Source organism: Cariama cristata, unplaced genomic scaffold (genome assembly GCF_000690535.1).
Source record: "Cariama cristata isolate BGI_N322 unplaced genomic scaffold, ASM69053v1 scaffold1307, whole genome shotgun sequence".
Lineage (NCBI taxonomy): Eukaryota > Metazoa > Chordata > Aves > Cariamiformes > Cariamidae > Cariama > Cariama cristata.
This window is the reverse complement of record NW_009628205.1, coordinates 91,540-110,732: the sequence shown is the minus strand read 5'-3', so window position 1 is coordinate 110,732 and position 19,193 is coordinate 91,540. Positions and strand designations below refer to the sequence as shown.

The window sequence follows — 19,193 nt, the reverse complement described above, 5'->3', positions numbered from 1 at the left end:
TAGTAGGAACTGTAGTGATAGGACAAGGGGCAATGGCTTTAAACAAAAAGAGGGTGTATTCAGACTAGATATAAGGAAGAAATTTTCACCACAAGGGTGGTGAAACACTGGCACAGGTTGCCCAGAGATGTGGTAGGTGCCCCATCCCTGGAAACATTCAAGGTGAGGTGGGACAGGGCTGTGAGCAACCTGATGGAGTTGAAGATGTCCCTGCTCATTGCAGGGGGGTCGGAGTAGATGACTTTTAAAGGTCACGTCCAATGCAAATCATTCTGTGTTTCTATGATTCTATGATTCAGGAAAGAAAATACATTAAAGTCCTGTTGGTGAGGTATTTTTCCCAGGGCGAGATTGGGAGGGTGCCAGGGTGAAGGAAGGTGAAGAGGAAAAAGGTCTTATGCAGTTTCTGGACAAGCATTATACAGAAAAATTTCGATGCCATCATCGGTCTCCTCAGCAGCGAGCTCTTTGCCAAGGCACAACCCAAGCCTCCAGGGCAGGACTAACCTGGGTGAAGCCCAGAGAGCCAGCAGGTTCCCCAGCACTGGCTTTCACTTCATCCAAGCCAAGTAGTTCTCTCTTAAAAAAACACAGAAAAATGAGATCCCAAACTTCTGCTGACACCCAGGCCTTTGTGGCAAGTTCGTGGTGGTGCAAGAAGGCACAGGTCCAGGCCCTTGGACATTGTGGTTACCGCAGGACTTTCCCTCGGGGGCAAAGCAGACACCCTCCCAGCTTTCCTAGTGCAGGTCCCTAATGCTTTTGCACTGGGACAGCCTGGTGCATCCCCTGCCCTTCCAGGCTCCCCAAAGCCCTGATGCATCCAGGCTGCTACTCGTGTGGAAAAAAACACAATACAATGTGATACTGAGCTGGTGTATATTTTTTTTTGAGGCACTTCAGGTTTAGGAGAAAGGGAGGAAAGAGGTTTTTCAGTCTGGGTGTGGGAGTCCTGGCACCTCTCATCCCGCAGCTGCCCGGGGCAGTTGCAGACCTTACCCTTTCCCCAGGAGGAGATGTTTTTGGTGAGGTTTCTCTAAGACTGAGTGGTGCCTTTGCTCCTACAGCCCATGGTGGCTTTGCAGGGGACAAAGAGAAGGGGCTTCGCCTCCCTCCCACAGCCCTGGAGCCGCCTCTGGATCCCCACAGGATGGGAGCACTTCTGAGCCCATCCCGGTACCTCGCCCTCCCGGTAAGGGGAATTCCTGGTTGTACTGTGTCACCCGCATACTGTGGAAAAAAAAAAAAAAAAGGCAAAAAGCAGTGTTTCCCCCCGATTTCCCCAGCTGCATGACGTAGTTGTGATCAAAATACCCGAGGCAGCGTTTTCAGAGCTTCAAGTAAGCGTGTAGACTAATGAAAGGATTTTTCTTGGCACAAAGGACCCTCCTCTGGCGGTGGCTGAAGGGAATAGGACAAAGCCAGACACCAGGAGCAGCAGCACTTCAGCTGGAGCCTCCTAAATCCTTTATCAGTCATCACTCGGATGATTCACCTGCCACAAGCAACCATGCTCTGAAAAACCCTTCTTGTCAAAATTACAGATAGCAAAATATGTGTTTAATCTACTTGGCATCAGGCGATGCTGGCCTTCATCATGCTGCCAGGGCATCCCCAAATAGTGACAATGCCCGGGAGGATGTGAGGTGCATAAGATTAATGGCAACTCTGGTGAGGGAATGGAAAAAAGATCCCAAATTTTAGTAAATATTTCCACAGAGATTCAGAGTGCTGCCCAGAGGCATGGGAATTTCCCTGTGGAGCAAGGCTGGGACTACAGTGAGAGGACAGAATAAAACAGGGCCCTAATTCTTTGAGAGCATGATGAAGGACCCACTCCTCAGGCAGAGGTTTTCCTTCAGTAACTGACTCTAAGAACAGACCCAAAACACAACAAAAATGGGAAAAAGAAAGGGCCATCCAGACTTAAAAGCAATATTGAGCAGCCATGTTCTGGGTTCTTGATCTACGTCCCAGGTGTTTTATGGCCAGTAACTCCAGAAGTACCTCAGCTAGAAAACAGTAATAATGATAATAAAAAAAAAAAAGCATGGAAATCAACTAGCACCTTCCTAAATCAATACAGCTGACAACAATCAAATTATGGGAAAAAGAAAGTACTTGAATTTGCCTTAATTGCTTTTCGATATTTTTTAGGGAAACCAAGGCTTTAAAAGCTTGATAGTCTTTTATTGAGTAGATGAGTAAATAAGAAGAAACCTGGCTTGTTTCCTAGACAAAGAGGCTGCATTCCTGAATCAATCAATGCACTTGAGAAGAAGCAAATAAAAGTGCTGCTAATACAACTTTTTATGAGTTGTGGAAGAAACTTGTGGAGTGTCCCCAGGTGAAGGCAGCCTGTGGATTAATAGGAAAACGAAAGGTTGAGCTTTTCCCAGCTAGCGTTAGCCTTAGCCGCCTTGTTTAAACAACGTCCCTTCTCAGGTTGGTGGAAAGAGATGGGTAGTTGTGGAAACAGGGTGAAAAGAGGGGTGTGAAAAGAGGTGGGGGTGAGCATCTGGAGCTGCCTGTCTCTGCAAATGCTGAGCATAAAAACTTCCATTTTAAGGTAGTCTCAATCTGCATGTGTAGTCCAGCTTTTCTTGTTTTCATTTGTGCCAAATCCCAAGGTGACGGTCAGCGGCAGGTCCAGGATCTGCTTTGATACCAACCTTGTCACCTTCTCGGAGCAAGCACTTGTGGAAGAAACAAGAAGGAGCTGGTGGTGGGTGCTTCCCGCAGGGGAACTTCTGACTGTAGAGGTGGCTGGGGCTTTTCGGTGGTGGGGTGGGAGGCGGCAGGAGAGCCAGGAGAGCTGCTCTGTGCCTGCTGGCTTTCATTTCACGGTTTGAACGGGAACTGTCAGTCAATTTTCCTCCTGGGACAACAGCTGAAACAAGCAGGGAGCCTCCATCCTGGTAGTCTGATAGATGATCGATTCAGTCTGTAATTCTTACACGGCCCTTGAGGCAATTTGCTCTGGCCTGCAAATACAAGATACAGCCACACTTGGTGCCAAAATGAGATGTCAAGTTGCTCTGCCCTTTTGAGTGAGATGAGAAATACGTTTTGGACATTATCGCATTCATCTTGGAGCCCTGCCTGCAAATCCCTCGGGTTTTCCTCTGAGGGAATAAACCTGACGCCTGTGCATTGCCCAGACTCTCAAACATGGGCATGCCCAGCTCCTCGGCACATGCGCTGGGCTTTTATCTGTGTGCAAGGAATTTGCACGGGGAAGCTGGCAGTTGCCCCCGCAAGGGTGACCTCCTGTCCCTGCCCATGACAACATCTGCAGTACATCTCGTGCCCTGCCAGGTCCTGCTGCATCCCACGGCATCCCACTGCATCTTGTAGCATCTCGCTGCATCCCACCATGTCCGTCTGCATCCTACTGCCCTGTCACTGAAGTAGAGCTCATATATTCTTTTTAGCTGTGCTGGTGCAGGGCAAAGATGCTGCCTTCCAGACAGTCCTTCCTGGCTTGTATAGAGATGGCACCTAAACGTAAGCGGTGTGGTTTATTCAGTTTATGCCCTTGGACTGAATGTATGTCACTGAGGTAATGTAGGCTGGGGAGATGGCTCACTCCACAGCTGGTATGTAAACACGTCACGGCTTTGGTTGCAAAGGACTGGAGAGACGGATGCTGAATGCCAAGTTATGGAGCCACATGTCTTATCAAGGAGAATAAAAGAAAGAAAACTAAGTACCATTGTGGCATCTTTTTATTTTTTAATGCTAGAAACAAAATTAATTCTCTCCACTGTTATTCTTCCTCTGCTGGCTTATGTGTTGTTTCTTTATTGGGTTTAAACCCTGCACTGCCCGGGAAAAGCTCTAGAAAAGACCAGCCCTGCATGGGAAACTGTGAATCAGGGGAGGGAGGGAGCAGACAAGTTTGCCTTTGTGCGAGGGTTTGGTTTGGAGCTTTGTCACAGCCTGACACTCGCGAGCACCCGCCGTGCCCAGGCACCACCCAGCCTCTCCTCGTGCGCCTTGCGGGGACCCCGGGGACCCTCGGTGCCTTCGGGCTGGGGACAGCTTTCCCAGAAACCCACCCCCTTGAAAACTGGGAGAAAAAGGTAGTAATTAGGTACAGGGCTAGCTAGTGTGCTTTTTTGGGAGGCGTGAAAAACAATTTTCAGTATACTAGAGGCGTTTTTCTAGATTAACAGTGGTGTAAAAATATCCTGACCTTTTAAAATGTCTTCATAAACCTGTCTCAAATGGGTTTCTTAAGGATAAGCCTCACATAAATCTGAAGCAAATATAATTGAAAAAATTCCAGATTTTAGTTCACACTTTCTTTTTTTGGTTTTGTAAGGAGCAAGATGTGGTTTTCCTACTTGGAGATCCTTGAAGCTGAGCTTTCGTCTGAAGGCACCTTTTTACAGATTTACAATCTCCACATTGCTTTAAAATAAATTATATAGTTTTTGCTTTTAATTAACTTTTTTTTTCTCCCTCTCTGCAGAAGCACTTTCTGTTTGTAGGTAACAAGTGGCTGAAAATGAAGGCATGTACTGGCAATAGAGGGCTATAAGGGCTTTTTTGGACTTCAAGCAGTTGGTTAAAAAAGAAAAAGGCCACACTGGTAATGCTGCCACTTATATTTCTCCTTGTGTTGTTTTTCCTGCTCCCAACAAACAACACAAAATGTAAATTGTTTCTCTCGTCAGATGACACTAAATTATCTCTAAGAAGTGTTCAAGAGCCTGTTATTTGAACTTGAGGAAGTCTGAATGCTTCTTTCTGCTTGCTTTGAAAAAAGATGTTTTCTCCCCGTCAAAACCCAACCGGTGGGCTCCGACGGCTCCCGAGAGCAGAGCTGGCCGTGGCCTTGCCTGGCCGGGGACGGTGACTGTGCTGGAGGTGCCAACTGCGGACCTGTCCTTGAGGATGGATGAGGATGATGAGCTGAAAGCTGTCCCCAGCACAGGACTGCCAGGCAGGAGAAACCCCTCACTCAGAGAGCAGCGGTGGAAGAGGGAAGGGGACAGGCTGAATTTTAATTTCTTTTTAAGCAGCATTTCCCTCCATCCTGTGGTGCTCAGGGATGGAAAAAACTGGTGGTGCGCCTATGTCTGTAAAACGTCTGGTAAAGCACATCCTGGTGCACACAGCCTTAGGAGGACTCATGTCCCAGAGCTGTGCCTTGTCAGCCACCCTCCCACTTACAAAAATGTAATATTTTGTATTTTATTTTTATAATGGACCCCTGGGACAAAGAATGAACCCTGGCTGCAGTATGTGAGATAAAATTGTGGTAGTGCTACACAGAGAAGCCAAATGGGCTGGAGCAAGATGCCAGTGAGTGGTTATATCAGATTGAGAGGAGAACAGGGAGCTGAGGGGGTGGAGAAGGGTCCGTGGGTGCTTGTTTGGAAATGCGTACGGGAATGCCTTCCCTCTCCTTGTGCTGCTGCCCCTGGAGGGGGACGCGTGGGGGCTGGAGGTGCCCCGTGCAATGGGAAAGTGCAGATTTGCTAGAGGCTGGGAGAGGGCTGGGACATCCCCTCGCCATCACACCTTTTCTCTGGGGGCAGGGGGGGGCAGAGGTGCCCACTGAAACCTCTCGGTGTGTGATGTGTCCCCAAAACCTCATGATAGGAGTCATCGCTTGACTTCAGTTCTGGGTTAGCAGGAGCCATCTGGCAAGGGGACAGTGGCTGGTGAGCCACAACAGCAGCCAAGTGAAAGCAACAAAAAGACGTGGGGTATTGTTTTAGAAAAGCTAGTGTCTCTCTTTCTCTCTTTAGCACTGAATAATCCAAGAGCCCGGCTTTCTTGTGCTGTGGGCCTTGGGCTGCCGCTTAAAGCAACACTCAATGGGCAGAAAATGCTCTGCCTGGATTTGATGGTTGCACACACCACCAATACATTTGGATATAAATGAATTAATTCACTTTTAAGCTTCAGACTTCAGACAACTTCAGATGAACTGCAGCTCTTGGTACCTTCGTTGATCTTGATCATTTCCATAGGTACCCAGGGGAGAGAAACCTTTGCCTGCAACACCTCCCGTGGTGTCATCGTTTGCCCTTGGTTTCCAGATGACGCCAACCCAAACTTTCTATTTCCATCATTTTATGTGGAGCTGAAGAGTGAAACTCTTCCAGCTATAATAGTTTTATTGAGTTCTTGGGGGTTTAGCAAAACAAACCAGCTATGAAGTTAATTGTGTCTGCAAAATGACAGGGATCTTGCAAACTGCAAACACCCAGCCCACTCGGGCTAAAATTGGTTCATGCAGCTCTGACAGTACACATGGCTGATTGAAAGAGTTTGTTGGAAATTTGGGTTTTTAGTAAATAAAACCCCCACATTTTCATCAGTAATTTGATTTTAAAAAAAGAACTTTGCATTTTCAGGTTTTTATGGTGAAAAGCTCAACATCCCCCTTCTCATCTCTAAGTTTTGGAGTATTTGCATATAAAGAATAGGACAAGACCAGCATCAGCTGTTGCTGAACCCCCTTCAGCGGGCAGTTGTGGAGGGTACAAAGGACGTATCCGCCAAAACGCTACTTAAATCGGTGGCATCTCTGCTGTTTTCATTAACAAAAGGGCCCTGGAGGTCACACTCGTCTTTTGTTTCTAGGTGTGTAAATGGTGAGAAATCTCTCTGTCATGGTTTGGGTTTCTGAAGGTCTACGTGGCTCTTTGTGGCCTCCACGTTTTGGGGAGGAAAGCGGGGAAGGGCGGAAAGGCGGGAACTGCATCCACACAAGCCTGGCCGCAGGGACGGTTCAGTGCCTTCATGCATGTAAAACAGGCCGTCCGGGAATAAACCGCAGACTTTAAAACCTGCGGCTTTTGGAAAATGCGATGAACGAGCACAAGCCATACACCACCGGGAATTTCAGGCCAGGAAACCTTAGCTACAGCAGCGCAGTGTTGGGTTTTAGCACCCGAAGGTCTGCGGGGCTGGAGTGAGAGGCCCCTTGCTCCAGCTCTGAGGCAACGCTGCCTCAGGAAACCCCCACCCCGCCGGGCCTGGGGCAACTGCCCAGCTAGTAACCAGGAGTTAAAGTCCTGGGACATCTCCCTGCAGAGGGAACCAGCCACTCCACCTGGTCTGAGCAGCTTTTATTTGCGTTTTCCAGTCTCTCAAAAGGCTCTTTCAAGCGTTTTGTGTTCACTAAGAGACTATTACCATGCATGCGCTACGCACACTGCAGCAACACCAATGACCGTGCTAAAAGTTGAAGACTTTAATCTGCTTTTAACAAGGTTCTTGTTTAGTCATACCTCTCACATCGCAGGCAGGCGTTATGCAAGACGAGCTGATGAAACAGGACTTTGAGAGCTGACCCACCTAAAGTCCTTCCAGCAGCAGAGCTGGCTGCAGGACCTGGCTGTCTTTGCCCGCCTTGGCTAGGATACGCTAAACCTCCTCTCGGAAGGATTTATGTAGTGCTGCACTTCATGTATCAAGGGAGACGTTATTGCATAGAGCAAACAGCCATATTTAAAACCGCATGGAAGCTGCTGCTCAAAATAGAGATAATTCCTCATGCAGCTATGTAGAAAAACTTTCCTTAAAAGTTAGTCCTTCTTTTTCTTTCTTTCTTTCTTTTTCCATGCAAATAAAACATAGCCCTCGTGGCACAGTTACCATTTTCAACAGGGGCGTCTAATTTTAGATTTTGGGATTTGGGGGTGGGCATCCCACCCAGGAAACTCCAGGAAATTTTGAAGCACATAAAGCACCAGAGGTCCCTCTGAATGTATGATGCGCTACAGGGTTTCACAGCCCAGGACAGCTGGAAAACACTCGTCTTGATCTGGGTGTCCAGAACTAAACACTTTTCTATTATGAACCTCTTTAGTCAGGGCAAAAGCATTTTGTCATTGTTTTTTTTAACTGAAGATACGTGGGCTGTGACCATGCAGTGTCCCCTTCAGCATGAAGGATCCTCAGCGAGCGGCACAGGCGATGACCGATGGAGCTATTGCTAAGGACGAAGGTTCCCGTCACCCCTGGTGCAGTGGCCCAGGGCACTGGTGCTTCCAGGAGCCGCTTCTGATGGAAGCAGCTGACCCTCCATAGTGTCTAAAACTGCAGGAAGCGCAGCCATCCCAGGGGCTTTCCGATGGCCAGGATTCATATTGGAATTCATGGGAGAAAAACATAGAGGCATTTATGCAATGGTGCAGGAGATTCCTGATGGAGCAGGAAGAGTTTCCCTACCATGTTATCTGCTGCTTCCCTTCCAGGTCTCTAACAGCCCAAAGTTGTCCTGGACACTGCAAACAAATGTGTGGTCTCAGCCTAGTGAGCAGTGGAGGGCTGCTTGCATCCTGCATGCATGGGAAGACATCGGGGTCCCCCCTCTTCTGGCTCCTGCTCTGGTTTTCGACACAGGGAGGATCCCTGGGACTAGTGCTAGGACCTGCCCTGGTCCCTGGCTAGGGAGTGCTCTGGACCATGGCACAGTCAGCACATTCCTCTTTGCAAAGCAAGCGCCAACCTACCTCCATCTGAGTCAGTATGGCTGCATTGCTTGACGTTAGCTGGGCATCCAACCCCGTTATCCGTGCTCAGCTGCAAATAACAAGTAAAATTCACTTGTGGTGTAGCTCCAGTGAAGTTTAAGGTCGGTGCAATAAGTCCACCAGCAGGCAGAGAGGGAGATGTGCAGAACCTTTGCAAAGCCAAGGTTGGAAAGCTCTGAAGGTCCCCTCAGCTCTCCACCAACTTTGGGACTTTTGAATAGCATCTAGCAGTGCATTTCCTTCCCCATCTCTAGCAGCTTCCGCAGTGGCTTTGACGCCTACCTACTACCACTCCTCAGAGTGTTATGTTCTCTTGTATCAGCATCATTTTCCTGAACTGCCACGTGCACCCGGTTACAAAAGCACACTGGTGAATTTAATGCTGGACTGAATAATGCCTGAGGCACTGATCAGTCTGAATCAAGAACTAGCTGCTACAAAAACATTAGGCTATTTATTTTATTTTATTTTTTTTAGTTCAGGTTTTATGATTAGGGCAGGAATTGTCACTCCCAGATGATTCAACCACATGCAGCTCTGATGGAGTTAATTTTAAGCTGAACGTCTCCACATACTGCAACCAGTACTCATGCAAAACTCTTTTACATAGCACCTTCATGGACAAACCTCCTCAAATCCTCCATATCTGCCGTAGGTGGATTGGGTGATCAGCCTACAACGTTTGGGATGTACAAGCCTGGAGTGGAGGCAAATGGGAGCATGACCCTAGAAAGCTGCCCCAAGGTGTAATGAAGTGGCACTCCTTGATTAAGTGGGTAGAGCCTGCAGGAGATGTACTGGGAGCGAGCACAGACCATGGCCCGAGGCTGTATCGGGTGTGAATAAACAAGTCAAGGTTCAATGCAAGGTATTTGAAAAAGTCGTATAATGGAAGCAAGAGCAGTCTCCGGTTGAGTAATTTGAGAGGGTCTGAGGAAATTTTACTAGCTAAAGGAGGAGCTCTCCCCATCAAGGAAGCATTTAAATCAAGACAGGGTACCACTGGATGTGGTCACAGCGCGAAGTCAGCACTGTCACCAGCTTTCCAATTTACGAAAAGCACAGATCATTTAATGGTCATCGGGGGTAGGGCCGTGGCTCCACAGCCAGCGCAGGAGGGTGGCAAACAGGTGCTTGACTGTCTGGGCACACAGAGCAGTGATGCATAGCTGGAAAATCTTGGAAAAAATACCGGAGTGTTGTTTTGTTCTTGTTTTGACATTTACAGGCCCAGTTCCAGTGCACTGGCATACGTAGGAGATATAATTTCTGAGATTAGAATGCTAACGTGATAGAAGAGTTCTGGCTGTTTCTCAAAGACCTTTACACATCCAAGAGAAATTTATAAAATTAATAAATCACTGAAAAGTTAGTTCACATAAATAAGAGTAAGAAATATGGAATGCTGTGATGCTTAATTCACAACTCTCTTCTTCTCAGTCATTAATTTCAGCCGGACTATTTCAGCCAGCAACGTCGAGCAGATGTGGAAGTGCTTGCAGAGTTCAGTGCAAATATTTGAAACAGTGTACAGGAGGCTGTTGTTGGTAATAGACCAAAACTGGGTATTATTTTAATTGCCTCGTGGAATCTTTTAATAAACAGTTGCATGCTTTTTGAGGATTGGCCCCATGAATTTAAAGCTTTGTTTTGCCTGATATGACAACAGCTCAACTGCACCGACAGGAATAACTTTACAAGTTTATTTCTGTTTTATTAAAATCAATGTATACAGCTTCAAAAAGCTGTTAGCATTTGTTTAGTTAAAATGTTTCAAATATTAACAGCAGCTTCAAAATGTTGACAAGCCCTAAAGCCCAGCAAGTAATATGCTTTGATGTGTTTGTCTTCTGGCAGCTCAAGAGAGAACTGATTTGAAATGAAAAGAATTAGTTTGCTTAATATTTTCTTTCCAAATGTGAAATGTTTGTTTGTTTTTTTTTTCCTCCAAATCATGGTTTAAATTACATTTTATTTATATTATTTTACAATGTATTTCCCAAAAGAAAATGGAGACCTCTTGCTTGCCGACATCCTACTGACCTGGTTCTGTGTCCCTCGGTACCTCACGGTGTAGTTTCGGCACAGGGATGCCTCAGTGCAGGACATCTCCCTGTCTGTCTGTGAGCACGCCAGCAATCCTGCTGAGGTCACGGCTCCATTAAGGTCAGCAGGATTACTTGTTTTATTTAAGATTAAACTCATACACGTTTGCAGGATTGTCGCCACAATAAAAATTATTTTATCTTTTAGTACGAAGGGAGCATTTACACTTTAGGCATTTCAAAATACATCTCTAAGGATTATTTTTTTTTTTTTGCAATAGGACACAGCAGTTATTGAGATCTGATTCCCAGCTGGGGTAAGTCAGCTTGCAAAGACTGGAGAGGCCACAATGGTTGCAGCAGCGGAGGACCTAGATCTACAGTTTCCCTGAACATATGACACAGATGTACTACTCTCAGACTCACAGTGGCAACTCGACACAACTACCTGGCAGTGCAGGAGCACCTCCCAGTCCCAAAGGAACCCTTTTCTCCCTTGCCTACACAAATCGCCTTCGAAACACTGAAAACACAACAACTGAACCTGATCTTGTATTACAAAGGCAGAACTACTGAGGAATTTAGGTTCTTTTTGACGAGAGTGTCATCAAATAACGGCTCTGAGCCAAAGCGCAGCGATGTTCCAGCCCTTTATTCTGCCAGCACCAGGCAAGTGCCATGAAAGCCTCTGGGACACCAAACGTGCTGTGGAGAGATGTGGAGGAGTCAATAAGCCCCAGAGACCCTCACCTGTCTGCTGGGGCTGCTGCAGTAACTGAGAGAGGGCACACATGTCTGACATCCATGGCAAGCTCCTGCTATGATCCCATGACACCCTTACACTGAATTTAATGTCTTGCAAACCTACGAACTCTGCCTACCTGGTATCTGATACTGGGTCCTTCTGTGAGATCCTGTTTTACAAGCAGAGGAATGTTCCTAACCAGATGGCAACATTTTCACCTTTCAAAAGTGTCATTCAATTTCCCCTCCGACATTAAAAGGCACTGCAGTTCCACGCAGGTGAATTATTTACAACGGCGATCTCTGCACAGTTTGTGTTAAATCCAGCCAGCTAACGTTGCAAAAAATTACCTGCAAAGTCATCCCAACAGAGTTAGCATCAAGACCAAGGAGGCTGGCAGAGCAAGCAGAGATGTCTAAGCTGTCTCACGCAACTAGAGACACTTGCAAAGGGGGTTTCTCCACCTGAGTCGAGTCCCGCAGGCTCCCCTCCCAGCCGCCACAGAGGAACAAGTGCTCTGAGGGCGAGGGACCCTGCCCTGCGTTAGAGGGGTCTGCCAGGACACAGACCCCAGTGCCTCCCGGCTCCTGTTGGCACCAACAGGGCAGATGCCCACCTACCTTCGTGGAAAGCGAGTGCCCACTCTTACTGCCCCATTTTTATCATAATTACCGTAAAGCAGAGAAATGTCAAGATGTTTTCGGCCAGTAACAAATGAGTTAATCTGCAAATATAAACTCCTGTTCTTTTTTAACTAGAGGCTAAATGGAAGAAGTTGTACTTCAGGTACTTTTTTAAAATTAATCGTATGCTTAAAGCTGTTCACAGGAGACTGAAAGAATGAGTCCCTTAGTGTCTTTGCCCTGTCCCCAGTCAATTCTAATCCCAAACTGCAGTTTAGCCATATGTGGATGTGTCACGTTTCATGAGGGTAACATATTTACAGGCTGCCAGCTCTTACTTAGATTGCTTTCACCTCTTCTTTTCATTGGCATTTTTCAGTTTCATATTATCAATTCTATCTTTGGGAAAGAGGTCAGTAGATAAATCTTTGAAAAAAAAAGATCCTGAGTGCTTAGCAAGTGACACATGGTAGGTACTATGGCATCACGGGCCGAGGCAATCCATGTGGGAGGCAGGTCGCCTGGCACGGAGCATGGCACAAACAAGTTCTGGCCTTACACAAACAATGGCAAACGAGGCAAAGGCCACCTGAAGACCTGCGATGAGGAAAGGAAGAAGTGCAGCAGCAGGTTCATACATGGTCACGGTGACTAGATATGAAAGAATCAAGCAGCCTTCAAAGGCTAAACCCCCCTGGGATCTGTCAGGCCAGCACAGCACAGCCGCACGCCCACGTACCAGCGGTGGTCGGTGATGTACAACCACGTAAGGTTGGCTCAGGCATAACCTCGGGAAGCAGTGCAGCTCCCTACTTTCGGGACTGGAGCTAGCCTGTCTTAGACCAGGCTCAAGTACCTCGGCATAGCACCGCACCCTCGCAACTGCTCGGGCCCCTTCTTGAATCACCGAGTACTTGATTTAACCTGGCTGAAACAACAGTGAAGGTGCCTAACAAAACACCCTGCCTGTCCTCCACCCTGCCACCGGCAAGCAGGACTGACTTCTTCAGCAAAACCAGCCTACTCATGGCATGGCTCCAGCACAGGCGGCCACAGACCCTCCCACCTCAATCGACAGCAGACACAGTGCACCAGCTCTTCGCCACCAAATCATTCCTCACTAACAAGCAGCAGCTTTTCTTCAGAAGTTGAACAGGCTGATGTAAGGCCATGACCGGCCAAATGCCAACTACTCCAAGTGAAGGGCTGAGTTACTATTAATGCCAGACTGGGAAGTCACTTTGCAATATGGATGGTCATTTATTTATTGTTTTATCAGGACACATAAAATGCTATGGCTGCAATATCAAAATATGGTGTCACTTATAAAATACCAGTATTATTAATGCGGTGGTAAGATACTGTTAACATTTACAGAGAGGTGTATAATAATTTGATAGTCTTGCCTGATGGTTTGCTCCACTGACAAAACACCCTGGCAAGCACATGATGGATGGAATACAGCGCCCATTTATTATCACAGTTTTTCCTCCTTGATTACTGAATGGCCTAGAATGATATCAATAATTGTTGCTGAATCTAATCCTTTTGAATATGGTAGATAGGTCCTTTGCTTTTACAGTATGTGTCAGAATAAAAGAGAAGCATCTGAAAAATAAAGAGACGGCATTTCCTTACAAAATGAGATGAAAAAATAAAACAATATAAATGGAACTTTCAAGTGTTTCTTTTTATATTTAAAGCTCTTATTTCAATATTTGTATTTAAACATTCTTAAATAACCATTCTGTACCTTTGATTTTCTGTTTCATCTTTGGAAACAAATAGAGTAATCTTGCTATAAATGTGTGCAAATAGAAAATATATAAATACATTTAAGGCCCATGTCATAAAAAGGTGGTCTCAGAATTGTCATTTTTACAATGATCAGCTGGGGTCCCTTTCATTTTGTCCTGCAAGTTATTTGAGCTCTGTTCTTTTAAGCCTTTGAAGTCCACATGCAGAGAAGAGCCAAGCACACACATACTGTCCTGTGTTTCATTTTGTAAACTGCTTGATGACACCTGTAAAACAGTCCCAATGCGACTGAACAGCGGAGTAGATGTGATCCACTTCAACAAACTGAAGTCTGCTTGGTCGACTGCTGAGGTCCATGGGAATGTTCCTCCCACAGGCAAGGACTCCATCTCTGAAGTGTCATGTCTAACTTCAGGAAACCCCATGGACTTTTCCAGACTACCTGCTGATGAGGGGAGTTTGTTTTCCCCATACAACACAGCACCCTGGGGAGAGGCAGCCACAGTCCGATCTGTTGTATGCTCTGCCTTTGTGTGCTTTTGGAAAAGCGACTCACTTGTTTGAGATGTTGGTAACGGTGTACTTTGGTTATAAGCTTTATAACAATCACTAGCATTTGAGCCAAGGCTTGGTGAGAAGCTGTCTGCAAAGGGTTGTGTTTGACGTATTGTTTCCTTTACATTCAACTTGGTCAGAAGCTGGGTGCGAATCTCTGGGGACAGTTTACTCAACTGGCGTCCAAGCTGAAGCTGGGTTGGGAATAGTGTTCCCTGAAGCGTTCTGTACAGAAATCTGCAAGAGGAGAATGTGCACGTGAAAAGATCTGAAAGAAGGAAGTACCCAAGATATTATTAAGACAAAATATCTAAGAGAAAAGTACAACACAGAAAAATAAGAGGGTTTTATGTGCCTTTCTTATGTTTGACACATGAAAGCTTGCAGATGAAAAGCTCTAAATGCTGTGCTAATATTTTGATTAATAACAAGCAGCGTAACAAATCTGCGTCCTTAGCCAGTGATCCACCTTGTGATTACACACGGTCTTTTATCTTTCCTGATGAAAGATCAAAGGCAATGAGGACCACTCTGCAGAGCAGGTCTCCTACATCCATAAGTAGGCAAGTAAGTCCACAACATACTATCAGAATTTCTGTAGTTTGCATGTTATTGGAGGATGGGTTGAATCTGGAAGCATCACAGAAAACCTCACAGGGTAGCAAATCTCTGCATGGCCAGGAGGTTTGACCAACAGTCTACTATTATCCCACTCATGTGGTCTATGGCCTGGAGCTGTGGTCTGTTGCTGAGGTCAGGAGCACAGAAGAGGTTAGACAACCTGACTTCATATAATCAGCTGCTGAAAAAAATTAACTTGGTTGGTAAGGCAAAAAGAAAGAGAGGGAGTGGAAAAAGAAATGTTTCTTGCCTTCCCAACCATATGCACAAAGTGCTTTCATATATGAGAAAAGATATGAGAGAAGACACAATACCTGGGCAGCAATGCAACGACTGGTGATATAATGCAAGTGAAATAGAACATAGGGTCTCCCATTAGCCTTTCCATAGTCCAGTAGGGATTGGATGGTGGATGGCATACTGGGCAGGAAGCATTGTAAACCAGAGCCACAAAGAAAAATAAAAGGATACTGAAGATGCAAGATGACCAGTGGAGGAAAGTCTAGAACAAAAAAAAACAACAAAAGAATAATGATTCTTTGTATTCTGAGAAATTTGCTGCAATTCCCAATTCAAATTTCTTAATTTCTGGAGCCAAATCCATGCACAGCAAAGAGTTTAGAGCCTTGTATTTTCAAAAATTCTTATTATAAATACAGCACTACAAAGCTGTTTGCAGATCACAGTTTAAAACCTTTTTCGTGTTTGCTTACAATGCTTGCTAAAAATAGAATGTGCTGATGGAACGAAATGACCATCTTCTGTTTTTGAAGAATGGCACTAAGAAAAGAGTTACATATATGCCAGCGAGTTTCTATGTAGGCTGTGGTTACCTTACCCAAGTTTTAGTTTCAATAGCCAAATGTAGTATGATGGTGAAAAGAGCTATTGTGGTGATGGGAGTTCCCCAGGAAAAGATATCCACCTCTGAATCATAGTAAGTCTGTAAAGAAGAAGACAGGATTTAGCCCAAGCTGTATTGCCAGCTCTCCTCAAAATGCAGCTTAAGAACGGCTTAAACTGAACACTTACAAAATAGGGGATGAAGAAGCAAACCAGGCTTTGATACATAGCATCAATCATGTTCATCCAAAACATGTGTGGTTGGTACTCCTGTGGCATAAAAAAAAATTAAGAAAATCAGAGCCTAATGAAAATGCTGTTTGCTGGGATATGTATTTTGAGGGGGATATTCCAATGGGCACTGTTAAGGGCTTATGGAAATAGCTTCCTAACTTTGTCAGTTAGATACCCTCGGGGATGAAGCATGAAGAGTCTACCTGCAAGTCTCTCTGTTCTGGGAGGACACTCTTCTATTTTATTTTTTTTCCCTGGCAGAGGGTGTAATTTGAATCTGACACTCAGGCCTGCAAACGTTTATGAAGGTGTCCAACTTCATGCACTACAGTTAGACCACTGGTTTCAGGAGGAGCTCTCTGAGGTGTAAGCACACGAGTAAATGGGTTTTACATCATGTACATACAAACTCGGGGTATTATTCGCAAGGGAGAAAACAGAAAATGCACACATACTTAGAAAAGAAGATTCATAGCAATGATTTTTAGCAGTACTTCATGCAGCAATGTATGCTATGTTATAAATACATATATAAAGCATATATATACACATGTATCTCTGTGTGTATGCACAAAATTGCTTGCTAAGAAACAATATTAAACTAACATTTTGGTTTAAAGAAATATACAATTGCAAAGGTGTGGATGGTCATATAAAAGACCTAGATATAAGGAAATACAGTTTGTAAATAGCAAAAGATTTATTTAATTTTGGGATATAGGCTACATCTCCAACCACTGGGTTCATCAGGGCTCCTTCCCTTTACGGAGAATATCACTGCAGCCTAAAAATGGGAATTGAAAGATACTTAGAAAGAATTATGTTGCTTTTTGGTCTACTGAAATAACATCTGGTTAAGCACTGGAACAGATTGTTTAGAGGGACTGTGGAATCTCCACTGTTGGGAGACATTCAAAACTGGACTAGATAAAGACCTGAGCATCCTCATCTAGCTTTGAAACTGTTCTGACCAGGGGTCTGGATCAGATGGCCTCCAGAGCCATCTAAATCATTCTATAATTCTATAGGCTTTGAATCGGTGATACCTTTTTGAAAGAGATCCTACCTGAAGCAGGGTTTTGGCAAGTTTTTAAAATTGCCTTTTAGGTAGCTATTCAGAGAATGTGGTCACTAGATTTCAAACAAACTTAGAATGGTCCCTGGGCTTGCCTATGTGAAATAATTATACTGTGAACCGGGGACACTTTTCTCCTCAGCCTGCCAGCTGAAGATGGTCAGACACAACTTCCCGACAACTTTAAACCACTACAAGATTTCTATCACCTTAAAAATATGCAAGAAAGGAAAGTATTAATGTTACAGATCTTTAAAGTGCAATGCACTGGAACAGAAGAAACGTCCAAAATGGAAAACAACAGCTGAGTGAAAAAGAGAGAACTTGGATTAAAGCATTAAAAATAAGTTAGTTACACTAAAATTCTCCTTTCATCTTTCCAAGACAGTGTCTAGCAATGTCACTAGATGTGTGGGGTACCAAATGCAGGTGTACAGTTAGAGACAAAAACCACTGTCTCCTCTCAGAGGGGACAATGTCAGATACTTTTAAGAAAGGCTTTTACCTTGGAAGTAATGTCTCAATATAGATAGTTTTGCCAAGCAGAAAGATTTTCCCACAGTACACTGTAGCTGTAATTACCAGAAAGAGCTTGGCTCGAATCCCTCCTGCAATTCCTTCTGTTTTCATTGTACAATTCAAGCAGACGGGGACAAGGTGTTTTCAACAAACATTTCAGCTGAATCTGTCATCTGCTGGTGACCCTCCCTCAGAGTCTAAGTCTATCGACCTCTGTGCTTACTCCTCAAACCATCTTTCTCTTCTGACTGTTTGTAAGGGCCTGGGGCCTGAAGTTCTGAGTGAGTACTGTGTGGTTATCCTGTGAAAGCCTGCACTAGTCTACAAGGTATAATCTGCTTTACTTTTGTGGTTATTTGTGAGCCTGGACCATAAGGGAGGTGTCCAGCTTAGGCTGACTTAAAGCATCCAACCTTCCCTCCTGTTACATATGTCAAAATATAGCTGTTTTTTTGTTTATTTGTTTTAAACGTACTTTTGGCATTTAGATACTTTGATTTAGATGAGAAATGTAACAAAATAATAATAGTGACTTCTCAGACTGTTTTTATCAGTCATCCACCCTTTGGGAGCAGGGTTGGTTGTCAATTGAAACCAAAGACATTTAGGAAAAAAATTACAAAATCAAGAAGTTTTTACCTCCATATTCTGCCCGCTTTTATAAAGCTGAGGTACAGCAATTAACAATTCAGCTGGCACATCCTTATCCAGCACACCAGTAATAAGTTGTGGAAGAGAAGAGAAGAATAAATTAAAGAAGATGAGGTACCACTGGTCAACCATTGATGAGCCAGAGAACCCACAGTAGAACTGGTACCAGAAGAGAAGGGCCACAAACATCTGAAACAGAATAAGCAATGATGTAAATACCAGAAGATAAGCAGGATCATCATCCCATTGTGTTCTGAAACCATTCTGACTCCAGTTCTGCAAGGACTTATCTATGAACGCTAAACATGTAAGCAATCCTTCTAAGGACACCTAGTCTTTAACTCGCTGTTCCTGATGCCCAGACCACTTAGCTAAGCTGCAAACATTTGGTATACCTGCAAGTCATTGTGCTGCTGGAACCTCAGATCTCAGGTGTCAGGGATGACTTCACACAAAATTAACTTTCAGTTCAAGAGAAACTCTGAGGTGCAATTTAACTAACCATAAAAACCTCTCCCAGCCATCACTGACCTCTAGGTATATGAGTACTGATCTCATAGCACTTACATTACTATCATAAGAACAAGCATTTCCATAATTATATCCTCTGCTGGCTTAGGATGTTTTGGGAGGTTCTGCTGGTCTACAATAGGTAAATGCAGAGTTTTTTTGCAAGACCAACATGAGACTAGCAGCAGCAAGGGAGGTGAAACTATTAAGGTCTAGCAAAGTTGTCTTAACCCTTCTACCCCTGTACTTCGAAATTTAGCAAATTAGCAGTGCTGTAAAGATTCCTCAGTCTCCCTTACTCTTCAGCCGTGTAAAGAAATCAGCTGCCTACAGAGCTGCAGGAGGATTGTTCATGTAGCTGGGTTGGAATCGCCCAAAAAGGGACAAACCACACAACTCGTTTCTTCTACAATCTCTGTAGCATGGATAATCCAGGGGTTTTCAGGGCTCAGCAGAGGTGCTGATCTCACCTGGTGAGGAGGGATTTGAGGCCTAGAAAATGATGGGCAGCTT

The 19,193-nt window shown here is 44.9% G+C and overlaps 1 protein-coding gene across 1 annotated transcript in view; it reads right to left on the bottom strand.

Moving 5' to 3' along the window:
* Window positions 1-13,154: 13,154 nt before the first annotated feature.
* The window catches only part of ATP10A (ATPase, class V, type 10A), a gene marked incomplete at its 5' end in the record, with an annotated part of 71,724 nt that continues 65,685 nt past the window's right edge, over window positions 13,155-19,193 (bottom strand). The window contains 5 exons of the mRNA XM_009704706.1: window positions 13,155-14,464; window positions 15,163-15,350; window positions 15,687-15,791; window positions 15,881-15,961; window positions 18,159-18,359. Coding sequence (XP_009703008.1) covers window positions 13,762-14,464; window positions 15,163-15,350; window positions 15,687-15,791; window positions 15,881-15,961; window positions 18,159-18,359 — 1,278 coding nt within the window. The remainder of the gene's footprint in view (window positions 14,465-15,162; window positions 15,351-15,686; window positions 15,792-15,880; window positions 15,962-18,158; window positions 18,360-19,193) is intronic.